Raw genomic sequence first — 18,831 nt, 5'->3', positions numbered from 1 at the left:
GTTTTTTATTTCTCCTCTCTAGTTGGGCTACATGAATAGAATAAACTTTATTTTGCTATTTTTAATGACACTGCTTTTCCTTCCTCACTCTGTTTTTTATTATTAATAGCCACAAGACATTGATATGTTCTAAAGATGGACATTATTATCATCACTTTTTACCAGGGAGGATTCTGAAGCTCCAAGAGGTTAATTAATTTGCTTAAAGTCACTGGGGTAATGAATAACATGTTAGAACTTAAGTCTGTCCAATACTAAACTTGTCCTTTCTACCACTGTGTTTTATTATATTTGTGCTTTTTCCATCCCCTTTTTCTTTGTGATTGTATATTCTTGGAATATGCGCTGGTAGCCAAATTAATTAGCTACTAGTTGATAACTGAACAATTACCTCATATTGTCTGTCATTTATCTCAGAATGTATTGATCAGGCAACAGTTAAAATAATCCCATTATCATGCAAAAACATACACTGGAGGTAAAGATGTAGGTCCTTTAGTTTACATACATTTACCCTCTCCCCCTCCTCTACTCAAGGCTCAAGTGCTTACCTGCCATTCAGAAGCTGAACCACTACTTTGTATCTGCCCAGGCTGTGAGCACAGGGCACACTTCTGAGGGGAACAGCAATGATACTCAGACGGGCAGCTGGGAGAGGATATTAACTGCTGCCGGCTTCCTGAGCACACCACCTAACAGGATGCAGAGCTCAAGTCTCTTAAGTGCTTGCTTTCCAGGCCATCTGTCAAAATGGCAGTTTGCCAAGTTAAAGGCTGCTCTGGACCTTGGTTCTTCCAAACCAATTTTTCCATGAGTCCTGGCTTCAGTAGTGCAAGCATCTCACTTTCTGCAGGATTTTTTTTCTTTTGGCCAGTCCTCAAAAACTAGTATAGTTCTATCTATCTCTTGAAAGAACAGAATAAAATGATTTTAAGTATCAGGTGAACATGAGATTTCATTTGTCTAGGGACACATCTATCCCATTCCAAAGATGTCCAGTAATATTCTTGTCAAAAATTTTTTCTTTCCTCTTTTTTAAAAATTTAAGGTACATTTACTAACAGTATTTAAGCCATGAGTTTTGTTGTTGTTGTTTTTTTAAAGATTTTATTTATCTATTTGACACAGAGAGAGAGAGACCATATGTAGGCAGAGAGAGGGGGTTAGCAGGCTCCCTGCAAAATAGAGAGCCTGATGCAGGGCTTGATCCCAGAACCCTGAGATCATGACCTGAGTCGAAGGCAGAGGCTTAACCAACTGAGCCACCCAGGCACCCCAAGCCATGAGATTTTGCTGGAAAATATAGTGCTTAATCCCTTTTAATATACAAACTTACACTATCTCATAATCTCAAATTTTTGTTTCTCAAGGTCCTTGTCCAGCCAATTTTTTGCTTGTATACTTCCTTACAGTTCCTACATTTTTATAATGCAGCATCTTGCAATAGAATCACACCTATCTTATGACCACTTTACAAAACAGAGAGGTGAGAGAGAGAAGAAACAGTGTGAGCCCAAAGATCGCCGGAGGGAAGCGACCATATCTCCCTCTAACCCTAAAGCAGCTTTTCCAGGGTGAGAGTGAGTGTGAATTGGCACATGAACATGTAGTTTCCACTCACTGCCTCTTCTTCCAAAGGAGATTCGCAGTGTCACTTTAACTGTTCAAAATTTCTGCCTTCTTCACAGATTCTGTAGAATCGAAACCCTGTTTAGTTTTTCCCGTTTTAATTAATAGCGTCAACATTTTCATTGTGACTAACCATTTACTGAAATATCTACGACAGACAGGCCTCTTCCGATTCAGAAAACAACACCACGCTCTGTGGCCACACCCTAACCCTTTCCCTTAACTGAATGGAACAGTTCATTTGGTTGAAATAATAGGGAAACACATTAAATTTCGAGGTAGTTTAAGTTCTGGAGGCAGAAAGAATGGAGTCCCAGCTCCACTTTACGCTGAGCTTGAAGACGTGAATTCTAGCCTCTGGGCTTCATTTACCTAAACTGCAAATGGGAATAATGGTAGCCCTGAAATGTGGTGAGGATAAAATGAGCTAATGCAGGTAAAGCGCAAAACAGACCACCTGATACATAATAAAGTGTATAATGTCCTCGTTATAACGACTTGCTATTACAGAACACTAATGGTTTAAAAACTTCCTAGAAAACAATTTTGAAGAACTGTAACAATTTTATAATGTAAAATCCGAAGGAGAACCAGGTCAGACAGATTATCCAACACAAACCCAATGTGCGTAAGATGAAGCCAGTTCTGATGAAAACCCTTTGACAATCCCTCGGGAATCATCCTGTCCTGAGGACACAAGATATGTATGTCCATATTCTTTTTATATATTACTTCACGACACTGCATTTTCCAAAAAGCACATGAGAGCATTTCTGTTATTTTGAAAATTTATGCAGTTCCCAGCCAACTCAAGAGGTAAATTATGGCATTTATGGGAAATAAGAAAAAAAGAAAGAATTCTGAAATGTTCACCCTGCCCAAGGCGTCAACCAAGAATAGCGATGTATCCTGAAAGAACTAAGTTGCTACAGCTGTGAACATCCATGAATAACCACAACAGAGCAGGTGGTTCCCATCATGATTCATGCTGAACCTGAGGCTTTCATCTTCTCACTTAATGGAGAGACCAAACTTCTAGAACAGAGGCTGTGGGTCACAGGGCCTATCTAACTAGTTGACAGCAAATACACTTCGGCAATCTCAAACACATAAGCTCACATACCACCCTCTTTTTTAAAAAAATATTTATTTATTTATTATATGAGAGAGGACGCACAGGTAGTGGGGAAGGGGCAGTGGGAGAGAGAGAGAAAGAGAACCCCAAGCTGACTTCTCTCTGAGCATAGAGACCTACGTGGGATTCAATCTCATGACCCTGAGATCATGACCTGAGCCAAAATTGAGCCACCCAGGTGCCTTGCAACCTGCAGTGCCTTTGCTGGATGGAAGAGACATTTGCAAAACTTAGGGGTTGCAAAACCATTGAATTTTTTTCTTCAAAAACCAATTTAAAATCACCCATTCAGAATATATGGTGAATTATGAATGACCACAATTTTTAAAAATTTCATGTTCTACTTCACTAACCAGGTGCCCAGCCTAAAGAAGGCCTGAGCTTACAAGCGAATTATGTGAACTCAGGTGCTGGGATGGTCGGATGTATTTTCCTGGTATTCCCAATGGTAGCCGTGAACGTGTGGTGGTAAGCACAGAAGGAGGGTGGCAGGAAAAAGGCAACCTTTCGTGACTTGGGATTAAATAAGATGGCCCTTATTTGCATAGGCTTAGGATACTTATTCAACAAATGTAACAATTTTAAGAGATGACCTAGCTAAATGTCCTTAGGTATTTTTTGGAGGTTTTGGAAGCATGCCCTGATTTTTCAGATACAAAAAGTTAACTATATTATTGGGTGAAGCTCTCTAAAACTACATGATCCAGACCTCCTTATAAGCAAAAGGCAACACGATGAAATAAAAGATAAGCCTCTGAGGAAACTGAAAAGGAATCAGAGCTCACTGCATAACAAGAAGGAGGGGGACAAATGTGATAGCAGAGAGACAGAAACCCCTCCACAATAGGAAGAGGCTGACAACTAAAAACCTCAAGCTCTAAGGATGGCATCTCCCCACCAGCTTAGGTAAGGAGAATGTTGTCATTGTCACCTCCATTCACACTATCACAAACTGACAGAACAATCTAATTATAAATCAATCCCAGTCACAGCCTGAAATCTGTAGAGTGAAGTGCAAATTGCTTCCTCCAGAAGTGTAGTAACAGAATTTTTTTTTAAAGAAATCATTTAAAAATGTGTATCTAGGATTAACTGCTTAACTGAGGCATTATTCTTCACAGAAATGGATGGACAAAGTCAGGAACGGGGGTCAAGTTACTTACAGGCCTTCGGCAAAACACTCCAGCAGCAGGGTATCCCCTTTGAGGATGGTAACTGATGATTCGCTGCCAAGTTCAGGAGGAGGCAACAGCAGTCTGGGGTTCCTCTGCTTGATCAAATTGGCTATAATACAGAAAATAAAAATCACATACTTCTTCCAGACTAAAAGCGTTAAAATCCCGTGGCACTAAATCTTCCTCAAAGCATACTGACATACATATACCTAGCTGTACCTATGTATACATATATAGACACATTTTTAATATATCACCACTTAAACAGACTCATTCCTACCATGAAGCATGGGTTGTCCCTCAGATGCATTAACTTAGTGGAGTCCCAAGTTTTAAGAAGGTTGTGATTGAAACCACATCTTTAAATTCCAGAAGTTCAAGATAATTAGTTCCTTGAAGAAAGCCCTTAAATGTTAACTGATAGTCTGTGATTTTATACTGCATACTTTAATCATACCTGGCCATGTTTGATGGCTGTGTATGTCTTTTTATTTAGTTTAATGTACCTAAGTCTTTGGTAAGATTCTTGTTGTAAGACCGCTCCCCGCTCCCTAGGCCTTACTCCTAGAAATTCTGATTCTGGAAGTCTGTGGCGAAACCCACGCATCCACGAAGTCACCCAGCTCTTTAAGGTGACTCTGTTTACAGTCTTAGCCCCTCAAAGAGAACACTGTTGTAGGGAATGATTAGCAAGCACTCTAACTACATATGGAATCATGGAATCATTCCATTTGTCACTTCTCAAGAGTACTTTACAAACACAATGACAAATGAGGATTGCCATTTTCAAAGTAAATTTTAAAAGCATTTCCAAATGTTCACAGAAATTACCCCCCACCCCATCCAGTGTCAGTGTGATCCGACATGATGTGGAAAGTATAAACAGCTGACATTCAGAGTAAGAGAAATGAAGGGCACTGGTAGCAGTGTTTACATGTGACAGCTTCCTTACACGTGTTTATCGAAAAATAGCTTTTGAACATTCTATGTAATTATATTTCACTGAGTGATACAATATACACTGAGTGATACAATAAACATGACTGGGTTATCAACCTCTATGATAATAAAGATGGGGACATATACTTAATCAGTCCACCGTCAAACTGACGGTGCCCCAAAAGAGCCCTTATTCAGACCTTCCGGTGTTGCCAGTGTACCAGATATTTAGACGAAGCCCATGGTTCCGATGGTATAAAGAACATGTGTTGCATTCAAGTAAACGATTCTTCTCATTGTGGAGAACTAGTTTACTACAGAACTCAGGTTTACTCAAGCATCTTCCATAAAACACTAGTTCTAGTAGATGTTCTGTGGGGGCAGGGGGGATGGAATATTTCACAGACAAATGAGTTTGGAAAATGTTGCAGACTGTATCCTATCTCAGAGTTACAATGGACAGTCCCATGTTAAGTATTCTGAGGAGTCTTTTCGAAAAATAACCATTTGACTTTCTTAAATCTAGTATTTCTCTACTTCTGTTGATTCTCAACCATTTCTTTTTCCTTTCCACATGTAACAGCTATCAATCAAAATGTCACTAACCATGGCAGACATTTTGGGAGAGGCAAAATAATTAACCCATTAAAAATTATGCACATACATATATGCAAGTGTATGTGTATTTGTCTATATGAATTATATTATATATATATTTACAAAGTGATGAACTTATAAATATCACTATTTTGCACATTTTTAAGGAAGAAGGGGTTATTAGAAAGCTTTATGCTTCGGGGTTTCCTTTATAAAAATATTAGAATTTTAATATACTCATGAAGATACTAAAGGAAAAATTTATATTCTGAGATGACAGTGAGCTACAAAAGGCAAAAAATGCATGCCAACACTCTTCATGTGATTGACTTACCCTTGGAACCAATTTCTGTGGATGAACTTGAGTCATTAGCATGCCTTACTGAAATAAAAAAAAAAATGAAAGAAAAAACAAACATAATGGTAGATGCTGATATCAATAATGAATGAAAAGTCATAGTTTTCCTCTTAGAAAGATTACAAAATGAGATATAACCATACTTCACTAGAACATCATTTTTGGGGATATATTCAGTAAAAAAATTATGATGAGCTCAAACTTGAACTACCACAGATGCATCCAGGTTGCGTGGACACAAATTACAGCTCTGTTATAGAGAATGGAGGCTGCCAACAGGGATGTTATAGTGAAGTCCTGGCATAGTGTATCTACATGTAACAATGGAAAAAAACATGAATCAAATTAGACAATGGAATGGTAATGCCAGGTTGCGACTCTACGAGAGCCAATTATTCAATCAGTGAACTGTCAGGGATTATCTCTGCCCTTTGAATCTTACGGTTCTTTCTCCCACTAATGACTTTTTCCCAACTGGGAACCCAGACTGGCATCGGCAGAATTAAGGAGGGAAGAGAAGCAATTCATATAACTTTGCCAGTTTGGGAAGGACAACAAAGCTGGATGTGATAAAAATTATAATATTCACTCTTTTTATTTTTGACTCTTGTTTTCTTCCACATTTGTGGCCTGCTGGTTATTCAAGATCAGAATGCATCAAAGCCTGAGATTTGCTTCAGAAACCTTGGAATATTGCTGTGTATTTCACCCACTGCCAAGACCAGATCCTGCAGACGTCAAATGAAATATACTTGTACTGTGAATTGAGATTTGATTTTTTGGCTCCGAAAGACAGAGCTACTGTAGATGTGCAGCTGCAGATGTCTCTTTCATCTGGATGAAGTCTCTAGAGTTGAACTAAACAATGGCGGAAAATATCAACCCAGCTTTAACCGGCTTCAGCCAGAATGAAATTACAGGCATATTTGTATTCAGCATTCACGATGGAACGATAAATTATTTGGACTTACAACTGTTAACTGTTAGTTTCATTGGCATTTTCTGCACAATAGTCCTCAATCTTGGAAATGCAGCAAAGCAACAGTAATCATTCCGACTGTCTTTTTCTTCCACATTCGCAAAGTACAGATCTCCCTTTTGACTCATGTATACTCTTTCATCTTGTTTGATGTGTTCTAATTCTGGAAAGAAACATCTTGTCATTAATAGAGGCAACTATCTTTTATTGTGCCTTATTTCCCTCCTTCATTTTCCTTTCTTTCCTATTGTTTAATTTTGTTTCCTTTTTCATGCTTGCTCTTTCTATTCCTCACAAGTCTAGTCTTACAATAAGAACAGTGAGAGAGAAGTAAAAACAAACAAACAAACAAACAAACACCTGGGAGCATGTTTTCCACCATTAACCAAAGAGGCCCACTGGTGGACAACCAGTCTGTACATTCTACCTCTCTTTACCATCTAAGCCTCTACTTTTGCACTGGCTTATCTGAAACTGGCTTATCTGAAAACTGGTCCAATTGATCCAAGCAGATCTCCCCAAAAGTTGTGTCTGAGAGCGATATTAATCTGTCTTTCCTGAATACAGTCTGGAATGTTCTAGGGTTACTGGACTCTGGAATGTTTGCCTGTGGCTAAGAATAGTTCCTTTCACTTTCTTCCAAGTACTATAGAAATATTATCATTTTTCTCTAGGGACCACAATGAGAAAACACTTAGGGCAAGTAGTGAAGGTATATGCCAGAAGGACTTTACAAGAAGCTGGAATTTCAACTCAAGTGTTAACACAATTTTTTTCGGCAAATTAAACACTAAGGTTGATACTAATTTTTCTATGGTCGTATGTAGTAAGTAGAACATTATTAAAATAGAAATATAAAGCTAGCAACACAAACCCAAGCCAACCCCAACTTTGACATGGATATTCCAAAAATAATTAAGTTGTTTGGAATATAAAAAGTATTTTCTTCATAGATATATGTTACCATCTCAGTAGTTTCTCCTCTTTCAGATATGATAAAAATCAAGATAAATATTTAGGGGCTTTCTAGGGTTTTCACATACATTCTTAATAGAATAGTTAAAACTTGGAATACACTATATAGATGGATATATTTTTTTTAAATCTATTTCATTCCATAATGATAATTTTCCCCACATTGATAATCTTAGATTATTTTGAATCTGTGTTTCCCTATGTTATTGGACATGATGCATGAGATTAAAATCCTATCGATGGAACAGAATGTTACTTACCAATATTCATCCAGTAAATGTGTAAAGGCGGGAGGCCTTTGGGGGGGCTGCACGGGAGGACAACTGGATCTCCCTCCTCCACTTCAAGAGGGTCAATTTTTTCTTTTGGGAATTTTGGAACATCTAGTATAAAAAAATCATTTAAGACATTATTTTAACATTAACTTTTAATGTTACAAGAAATATATTAAAACCTTCTTTTTAAGAAATAGAGTATTTTTTTTAAGATTTTATTATTTATTTGACAGAGAGAGATCACAAGTAGATGGAGAGGCAGGCAGAGAGAGAGAGAGGAGGAAGCAGGCTCCCTGCTGAGCAGAGAGCCCAATGCAGGACTCGATCCCAGGACCCTGAGATCATGACCTGAGCCGAAGGTAGCGGCTTAACCCACTGAGCCACCCAGGCGCCCCCAAAATAGAGTATTTTTAACAAATTCAATACCCCAAATCTTGGCTCTTATCTCCCCTGCAGAACAAAATACTGTTAAGAATCTGGGGTGCAATTATATAACTTTAAAAATTCTCCTACATTTTACAAGTGTGGACAACAAATATTTTTGCTATGTGACATGGACTGGCAACAATAGACCTGTGCATGTTTCTCTGCGCAGAGATATAAGTTCTGAGCTACAGGATTCACTAACTTTAAATTCTGATAGATATCATACTTTTTTTCTTCAAACACTATGATTTATTTTCTAGGCAGAGACATATCCTCTGTGTCTGGCTTTATTGTGAAGCTCTTGAATGAGATAGGCAAACATTCTATTCAAAGTGTAACCAAACTAAATTAAAAATTCAAAGACCACATTGGAAAAATGTTACAAATAGCAATGAATAGAGAAATATGACCCCTTTAAGTTGCTAGGAGAAACTTCCACACTGGAATCACTCCCAGAAAATGAAATTTCAAATGAAATGGAATTGATGTAGGAAAGTAGACTTTGCAATATTTTAACATATTCCTTCTTTCCCATGCTGGAGACACTTTCCTAAAAGAGCAACACAGTTACAATGGGAATAAAAGTCACAACTACGTAGAACTGGCAATCCAACACGAATGTGTGATTATTTTTATGAAATTATTTACAAGATAGTTTTAAGAATGTTCAAAATGTACTCTCCTTGAACACTATACTGATACATTTAGATTTTAATAGGGAACTTTGAATGATAAAATTACTCAGGCTCTTACGAAAAGACAAGGACCTTAAGAAGGTATTTATAATATTGCTGGCTTGATGGAACATATTAGAGGGTGTTCCATCTCTGTATTGCATTCTTAAATGGTGATTCACAAAAGATTATTATTATTCTTGGAAGCCTAAAGATTTACTCATTGATTATAAAGTTCTTCTTGAGAAGCTTTGTGCATTTCCTAGGTATTTGTTCTCTTGCCCGTCAACCCTGACCCCGACTCCTGAGTGATTGAAGGAATTTGCTGACATTTCTCTTACTGATGCACCAGCTAGTCACAATGAATTGCTTTTTGTCTAAATTCAAGGACCTTTCAAGGCTTAGCACCGCAGGGGCAGTGGGTTATATGCAGCTCCTTTGCCAATTTGGCTAGAGCCATGTGACAATCCTCGATTCCCTGTTGCTCAACTCATTGTAGCAGATTTCTCTTGGCAACGCTGGAGACATATTTGAAATGGCAACTATCTTGGAATCAAGCTTTTGCTCTAGGTAGCATGAAATTTCCCCCAAAAGACAGGAAAGCATGTTGAGGACATTCGTTATGGTAAGATCTTGTAGATAAAATATCAATGCCACCTCTTTGGTAATGCCTTAACTTGGAGAGCAAATGCTATACAAGTCATTTTGTAGAAAGTATACCTAATGCAAGTAATGTGTAGAACCTTACAAAATAATTATATGCCCAAAGCTCCAAATTCAAATCACTTCTTTAGTGTAACTTGCTACAGTTGAAGCCCTGTGTTCTTTGGTATTGAAGTTAATGGTGGTACTGGATAGCTATTGAATTTGTTCATACTCAGATAAAAGGGGCAACAGAGGAAGAGAAACACAGACAATGGAAAGAGCCTGTAATCCTATTTCATAACAAGTGATTTATAACGCCTTAAAGGAATACACAGTTCCCTGGTGATATCTATTGTAAAGTAGCTAATTAATAAGATATATAAAGCCTTAATTGGAGAGCTGCCCCCTCAGAGTATTCAGAAAAATCTAACAATTCAAACAGATAATACTGCCCATGAAGCACTAGCATCCATGCATTAATTAAATCTAGATTATAAAATTCGAATTCCAAAGATGTAAATATGTAATTCGACTGGCTTCTAAGGCATCAATAATAAAAATAAATAAAATAAAATTTATAAGTCTATCAAACCCTTTATGACATACCATAAATTTTCAGAATAGTTAGAGACCAAAGAAATGAAATGAAATGAAATTCAGGAAACAAGGGAAGAATATTTATATGTTTAATAATTTAAGGTCTGAGAATCGGTATTATAAAAGCGTTAATTTGTCAGTATTTTTTTTTTTTTTTGGTCTTCTTCTTTATCTTTGAAACTATTTAGCAAGTCTGGTTCCATGTAGAAAGAGAACAATTTTAATGGCCACAGATAAATGTGGAATTTAATTACTGTAACTTAACAGCAGGCATGAATTTTATCTTGATTTAAATAAAGAAATGACTCCATTTAAAAATAACTCCAACCATTGGCTTCAGTTAATAAACATTAACATTGTTGAGTTTGGACAGATAAAATTCTTTTAAAAGTAAGTTATAGGGGCACCTGTGTGGCTCAGTGGGTTAAAGCCTCTGTCTTCAGCTCAGGTCATGATCCCAGGGTTCTGGGATGGAGCCCTGCATGGGACTCTCCGCTCAGTAGGGAGCCTGCTTCCCCCTCTCTCTCTGCCTGCCTCTCTGCCTGCTTGTGATCTCTGTCTGTCAAATAAATAAAATCTTGGGGAAAAAAGTGAATTTTAAATAATCATTTTTCTTCTGTATAAGGCAACTAACATTGCTTTAACTTGCCAACATATTTTAAATGAGTTCTCCATCAACAGCAAAACAATCATTTAATTATGTTTCACTAACAATGGACTTGACCATGAATGATCTTTCCGCCAAGGAATCAGAATCTACTTGTTCATCAGCATCTACCTAAGCAGAAGTTTAAGAATCTTTGGAAATCCCATAATAACCACGTCTAGATGAAGTCAATTTCCTTTATATACAATGTCCCTCCCAGTCTATCTATCAGGAAATCAAGCAATTGATAGCACCCATCTTTGTTTACTATTCTCCAATAGGCTTGCACAGTTCTTATTCAGTGTTGCAGACAAATTTCTAGTTACAACTCCAGTGGCATAGGTTCCTAAAACCCAGCCAGAATCTAGTATGAAAAAAAAAAAAAAACCTCTTCTAGAAACTAGACAAATGGACAGCAGTCTTCTTACTGGAATTATCAATATAAAGCAAACCAGCAAATGCAAACTTTCTAGGACCTCTACAAGTTCAAATGGTGACAATGAATTTTGAAACTCATCCTTTCAATGCCCTCAACCTAATACACTGAAAAAGTAACATCTTGGTCCTTGAAATACGGATGACTTAAAAAAAATATATTTTGTATTTATAGGATAGTATAAACTGGGTTTGGGCACTAAACCTAACTGGCCATGTAGCTTCAGACCAGTTAGACCAGTATTTTCACCCTTCTGTGCCCCCATTTACTTTTCTCTGGGATCCCAGAGTCCTTTGAAATCATTTCTCTAGGCTCCTCAGAAGTCTCACTAGATTAGGAGTTTCTTAAGGGCAATGATGTTATGAAACTTAAGTTGTATGGTCTTACCACACCAACATGCTTAATAATAAAAGTAATAATGAAATAGCACCAGGATAATTAAACTTAATACAAATTGTGCTAACTAAACCACTTAAATGACAAAGAAACAGGTGACTTAACTACTACGAAGTTATGTGACTCTACAATTTTTTTCCCCTTAAACTCAAGAAGTCACATCAAGTATTCTTACACTCCTGTCTTCCCATGAGTCTGATACTTGATGGCCAAGGTATTTCCAACAAAAAAGTACAATGTATTTCAGCTCATCTAGAGGACGTGTTACATGAATGATAAATGATGCACTGCCGGCATCCAGGTTATACACATAAACCCTGTAGTCAGCTGCTTGGGGCTGGATCCTGGCTTCCTCACTTACAGTGTGATCTGAATCTGTTACTTAATGTGCTTCTGTTTCCTCACTCGAACTGTAATTGACACCTCATTTACTGATTTGCGTCAAAGTTTAAGTAAATCGTTTTATATAAGTCAATTAAATAGCGTGGGGCACTTAAAAAAAATCACTCAATATATGTTGGCTATTAGTCAAGTATTTTCACTCCACACGGGACACCCAGGCACACTGTATGAGAGGAGATGGGCAAAGAGGCATAGAGCTTTCTTCGGCTGTGCCCTCTGATTTTCCCTGTAGCCTACATTGTAACAAATTCATAATTTTATGCAAATATTTGCAATTAGTTTTACAGAGGAGGTAGGGAGGCGACCAGAGGGTAGAAACGGTATGCATTTCATGTAGAACCTATGGTTTAATGATACTCCCCCACATTACTGGGCAAAACTTCCTGTGCCATAGAACTTTATCTACCTTGACTTATCTCTCTATTCACAGGACTGGACTGATGAGCTTTTTGAGCTTCTTACATTTCTATTGAATGTGTTTGGCAAATTGCATACAGTCTGACATGATGATCATGAATGCATTCCGCTGAGCTCACATGCTGTATCATCCCCAAGTCTAGTTTCCATCTATAAAGAAATGTAATTGATTCCCATTTCCTATAGTGTAACCCATTAATCCATTTAGGACTCCTGAGAAATAACACTGCCTTTCAGTCTATGAGCTTGTAATGAGTTCATGCTAAGGAAGGACACCCAATCCAGCCCATTTCATTCTAGTCGTTCACACAATCTGATGGATGAGAGGAAAATCCTCGGTCTTAATTAAACCTGTAAAACTCAAAGTTGCACTCTCAACTTAACAAATTGATCTTCTTTAGTTGGTTTGCATAGATCAGTAAAATAAATTAGCATACGCTACCAGACCCTGCTTTTGCTACCCTACCCCTCCCAAATCTGAGCAGTAAATAGCCAAAGTGTGTCTTAAGGGAATTGTCCTCAGGAATCTGAGGAAGTTATACAAATGTAGAACCCAGCAGACCAGAAATTCTAATTGGTTTCCATTAAAACAGTATATAGAGGATTGCATCTTCAAGCCTGCCATTTCCTAGATTATTTTAATAGGGTGTGGAAATTGCTTTAGTACTCTTATTCATTCTTTTATTCCTTAGTCTATGAAACAATAAGTCAGTCACTGGTAATATGCATTCAAGCAGCATCTAGAAGCATGCAAAGAAGGAAGAATAGCATAGCATGACATCTTTTACCATTTCCAAGCATCCCAATTAGTACACATGACAACCAAAAGACTCCCCAAATAGTATATAAATAAATGCTTCAAAAACTCCAGAAAATTTGCATGTGGATTTCTTAACAGCACTATTTGTGATAGCCAAAAGTTGGAAACAATCCAAATGGACATCAACTGGTGAAAGGATAAACAAAAAGTGGTACATCCGTACAATATAATGTTATTCAGCCATAAGAAGGAGCAAACTACTAATATATGCAAAAACGAGAATAAATCATGAAAACACGCTAGGTGGAAAAAGCTAGATGGAAAAAATCATGTATGGTATGACTGCATTTATATGAAATGTTCAGAAAAAAAAATTTACTGAGGCAGAAAGCAGACTAATGGCTAACTAGGGCTAGGGGTGGGAAGAGAGACAGGCATAAGGAGTCTTTGGGGGAATGATGAAAATGCTCTAGTATTAGATGATGATGTACTAAAAATTTATTTTAAAAATTCACTCATTTTGCACTCAAAACTGATAAAATTTATGATATATAAATGATGTCCCAAAAGTTGTTTTAAAAAAATCAGAAAGGGGGGTTGGTGCCTGGGTGGCTCAGTTGGGGTAAGCATCTGCTTTGGACTTGGGTCATGATCCCAACGTCTTGGGATCAGGCCCCACATTAGGTTCCTTGCTCAGCGGGGAGTTTGCTTCCCCTTCTGCCTCTGCTGCTCCCTCTGCTTATGCTCTCTTGCTCACACACACACACTCTCTCACATAAATACCAAAAATCTTTGAATAAAAAAAATCATTAAGAGGCCACCTGGGTGGCTCAGTTGGTTAAGCATCTACCTTTGGCTCAGGTCCTGATCTCAGGGTTTGGGGATCAAGCTCATATTGGGCTCCCTGCTCAGCAGAGAGTCTGCTTCTCCCTCTCCTTCTGCCCTTCCCCTCTACTTGTGCTCTCTCTCTTTCTCAAATAAATAAATAAAATCTTTAACAAAACAAAAATAAATTTTTAAAAAGTCAGAAAGAAAAATCACTAGAGGCTGAGACAGAGGAGGGATGCTAATTGGAACAGGCTGATCTGAATGGCAGGCAGTACTGAAATAGCCCACACGGAATCATGTATATCATCATTTTAACTCTGCTGGTGGTTGTCAAAATCAAGGCCAGAAAGAATCTTACCCTCTCTCCTAACTCACTAACCACATTCATAGGATAGAAATTTCTTGAGGACAGTTTTTGTTTTGTTCACTACTAGCTCTCACACTACTAGAAAAGTGGCTGGCACATGAGGGGAGCTTAATAAAGATGTGTTGAATAATTCACTGAGTAACTCTCCCAGCCATATTGTGGAAAATCCATTTAGTTAAATGATTTTTTCCATGTTTGAAAACAGTGCATTGTGTTTGTTTGGTTGGTTTTCCTTTTACTCTTTCGTTCCCTAGCAAACTCAACTGCAGTGTTATTGAAAGCAGAAAACTGAACATGGGGTATAAAGGTTTCTGTTTGTAGAGAGTAATAATGGGATTTTCAGTTACTGCCCACATGTGAAAACTTAGGTGGCTAAAGCCTTTAAGCTTAGTCTAATGAAAACTTCAAGAAACTAGATGAAACTCTAAAATTCAAATCACAAAGTTTCCTTCGATATAGTAGAAGAATTGATTCTCTACACTCTACAGCTTAAGAAAAGAATCAATTGATATAGATTGTAGAAAGCTTTAAATGGACCCTGATTTATAAACCCCTAAGAATTGGGGTAGCGATCCTATTCAACATAGAAATGATTGCATAAAGCTGTTAGACGATGGAGTAATTTCAGGAGAGACTGGAAATGATGCATCAGAAACCTAATTTATTTTGCTCTTTTCTATAGCAGTGGAAAAACAGGGTAATTACCCACTACATAGCTCACATGTGACTCTCATCTCTTCACTGCAATACTAGCAGATTCAGGCCAGAATTATCCTCACATTGTTCACCCCATCACTTGGTCTGCTTAGAGAACGAGAAAAAATATTTTTTAAAAACTTTTAATTGCAGAATCTTATACTAATAAGTGCCATTGGCTTCTCTGCAACAGATCTAGCTACTGCCTTTGCCTTTGTGTATCCATAGCAACCATCAGAGTTCAGGTTAGGGATCACGCTGATGCCTTGCCTTCTACAATAGATTTTTAATACCTCTCTCTTGCACACGTATCTTTTTTCAGTTATTTCAGTTAATTAGATAGGCAGATTATATGGTTATAGTTAGACTATAATATATAGTTTTATAATATAAACTAAAATATGACTATAGTTATATACTTAGAGACAATATATCTGTCTAGTTTTATGATCACAACTGCAAATATCATGGTAATACTTTATGATCCAGAACTCATGAACATCTATTTTTTTTAAAAGATTTTATTTATTTATTTGAGGGAGAATGAGTGAGAGAGAGCATGAGAGAGGAGAAGGTCAGAGGGAGAAGTAGACTCCCCAAGGAGCTGGGAGCCCGATACGGGACTCGATCCTGGGAGTCCAGGATCATGACCTGAGCCGAAGGCAGTTGCTTAACCAACTGAGCCACCCAGGAGCCCTATATTTTTTAAATATTTTATTTATTTATTTGACAGAGAGATAGAGAGCACAAGTAGGTAGAGTGGCAGGCAGAGGGAGAGAGGGAAGCAGGCTCTCCGCTGACCAGGGAGCCCTACCTGGGGTTCGATCCCAGGACCCTGGAATCATGACCTGAGCTGAAGGCAGCTGCTTAATCGAGTGAGCTATGCAGGCATCCCATGAACATCTCCTATTGAATGTCACTTTAAACCTAAACTCCTGAGGCCAGTTTCCAAGTTTACTGACAGTACTTTGTACATTACTATGCCATAACACTTAACTTAATAACCCAGTATATCTAATTCAGACAAATAAACATGCTACTTATTATTTATGTTCCTATAGGAAAAAAAAAAAAAAAGAAACAAAGAAATACAACTAACACTCTTTTATCCACCACCCATCATACAAAAAAGACCTTTACCTTTCTATCTGCTCCCCCATTCCCTTTGAGGTAGCTATGATCTTGAGTTTTGTTTTAAACATTCTCTTGTTTCTCATTATAATTTTACCACATACAGCCATATCCCTAAATAATATTTTATCCTTACATGTCCTGAACTTAAACATATATGTTTTTTAAAGATTTTATTTATTTGAAAGACAGAGATCACAAGTAGAGAGGCAGGCAGAAAGACGAAGGGAAATGGGCCCCCACTGAATGAGAGCCTGATGTGGGACTCAATCCCAGGACTCTGGGATCATGACCTGAGCCGAAGGCAGAGGCTCAACCCAATGAGCCACCCAGGCACCTCTATGTTGAACTTATATTAATAAAATCATACTGTATGTATTCCAAGATTTGCTTTCATTGTTCAACATATTCCTAAGATGCATCAATTGTCACCGCTGAACAGTATTTTTGTATGACTATACCACAATAAATTTATCCAGTCTTATCATCGGTAGACTCATGTTTTTTCCAGTTTATTCTTAATTCAAGCAATGGTACCACAAATAGTCCCAATGGACATAGAGGAGTGGTACCCACATCCGATGAAGGAAATGGAATAGCAGGGTTACGGGTGAGAGTATCTTCAATTAAGGAGGCAGTGACAAGTATTTTCCACAGACCAGGTACACCTGCATCAGTGGTAGATACGTATTACAGTAGCTGTATATTCCCACATAAAATTTTTACTCTCAAACTTCATAGTATTTCCCAATTTTGTGAGAACAAATGCTTTCATTATTTAGGTTATAGTTAATCTATTTCTGATTACTAATGATGTTGAGCCCATTCTCATTGGCCATTCCGGTCTGAGGTACATGTTTATGTCTTTTAAATTATTTTTTAAATTTTCTTTTAAAATTATTAATTATTTAATAATTATTTAAAATTATTTACAAATACTTAACATTATTTCTAGTTACAGTCATTGGCAATGATTTTTCCCCCTGGGTTATGGTTTATCATTTCACTTTCTTTTTAGGTCTTTTGATAAAAAGGGGTTCTGAAAATCAAATCCTTAGTGATTTCCTCACAGAACTACAGTAAGTCCTACTTAAGAAAACATCCCTATCCTAAAATCATAACTACATGGCCCCAATCATTTTCTAATTTTTTAAAATATATTTTCCCTTTCAAAGTGTAGGCTTTAATACACCTGGAATGGATTTTTATATAATGTGAGATAAGACTCCAAATAAACATGTCCCTACATGGACAATCCGTTGTTCCACCGCACTAAATTAGGAAGGAAGGGAGGGAGGGAATCCACGCTAGTTTTCACGGTGCTTTCACATGTGCAAGGGTTTGTTTGTGGGTTCTCTGTGCTGTTCCATCTAACTAATCCTATTCAAAGCCATACTGGCTTAATCACTAAAGTTTTACATTGAGCCTTGTTATGTGATAAAGTCAAGCTCTCTTGACTTGCTCTTATTCTTCAAGCATTTCTACCAAATTCTGCCCTTTACTCCTCAAATATATTGTGAATCACTTGGTCACATTCCATAAACATAACAAAAACAAACTAGAGATTTGGATTTCAATTATTCTACATATGAAGTCATGAAGAGTTGACATTTTAGTTTTACTAACTCTTCAAATCCATGAAAAAGGTCTATTTTTTCTATTTATCTAGATCTTTTGAAAAATTGTTTTTAATAATTGTGCATACTTTTCAACTCTAAAGGTTTCACACCTCCTTGCTGGATTTATGTTCTGCTTCTGTATTATTTTATCCCTTCAATTTCTTTTGAGTTTATTCTGTTAACTTAAATCAGCTCATGCATTTTCATCTTAAAACTACATTACCTAAAAAGCTTACATTATTCATTTTCATTATTTTCTTATTTTCTAAGATTCGTATCTAGGATGAAAAACATCACATGTTCATTAGATGGACCTTATCCTTGGGTTCTTTAAAATCTTCCACAAGCTTACTGATGTTTTCTCTGCTTAAGCTACCAAAAAATGAAACACATATGTTAATATCGCACATTATTATGAGCTATTATGAGATATCCCATTCCACTTATAATCTATTTCTGTTTCATATATTTTAAATTATATATGCCTGGTAAAATAATCTTCAGGAAGCCTTTAAAAAATAAGTTCTGTTTTGACTGATAATTCAGCCATTCTACTTTGTTTTGAATAGCATTTATCTGGAACATCTTTTCCATCTTTCAGTTTCAACAATTCTGTATTCTTATGACTTAGATGTGTTATGCAATAAACAATTTATACCTTTCTTAAAAACAGCAACAACAACAAAAAACTTGAAGCATTTAATCTATTTACTTTCATCTTCAATTACA

At 37.0% G+C, this 18,831-nt stretch overlaps 1 protein-coding gene across 18 annotated transcripts in view; it reads right to left on the bottom strand.

Moving 5' to 3' along the window:
• The window catches only part of CHL1 (cell adhesion molecule L1 like), a 218,951-nt gene that overhangs the window by 61,090 nt on the left and 139,030 nt on the right, over window positions 1–18,831 (bottom strand). For 17 of the 18 annotated variants that reach the window (XM_059161531.1, XM_059161520.1, XM_059161528.1 and 14 more), the window contains 4 exons: window positions 8,048–8,170; window positions 6,805–6,975; window positions 5,810–5,857; window positions 3,928–4,048 (listed from right to left, as the gene is read on the bottom strand). In XM_059161531.1, coding sequence (XP_059017514.1) covers window positions 3,928–4,048; window positions 5,810–5,857; window positions 6,805–6,975; window positions 8,048–8,170 — 463 coding nt within the window. The remainder of the gene's footprint in view (window positions 1–3,927; window positions 4,049–5,809; window positions 5,858–6,804; window positions 6,976–8,047; window positions 8,171–18,831) is intronic. The other variant, XM_059161534.1, reaches the window with a different exon arrangement.

Source organism: Mustela lutreola, chromosome 2, assembly GCF_030435805.1.
Source record: "Mustela lutreola isolate mMusLut2 chromosome 2, mMusLut2.pri, whole genome shotgun sequence".
NCBI lineage: Eukaryota > Metazoa > Chordata > Mammalia > Carnivora > Mustelidae > Mustela > Mustela lutreola.
This window is presented reverse-complemented; position numbering and strand designations above follow the sequence as displayed.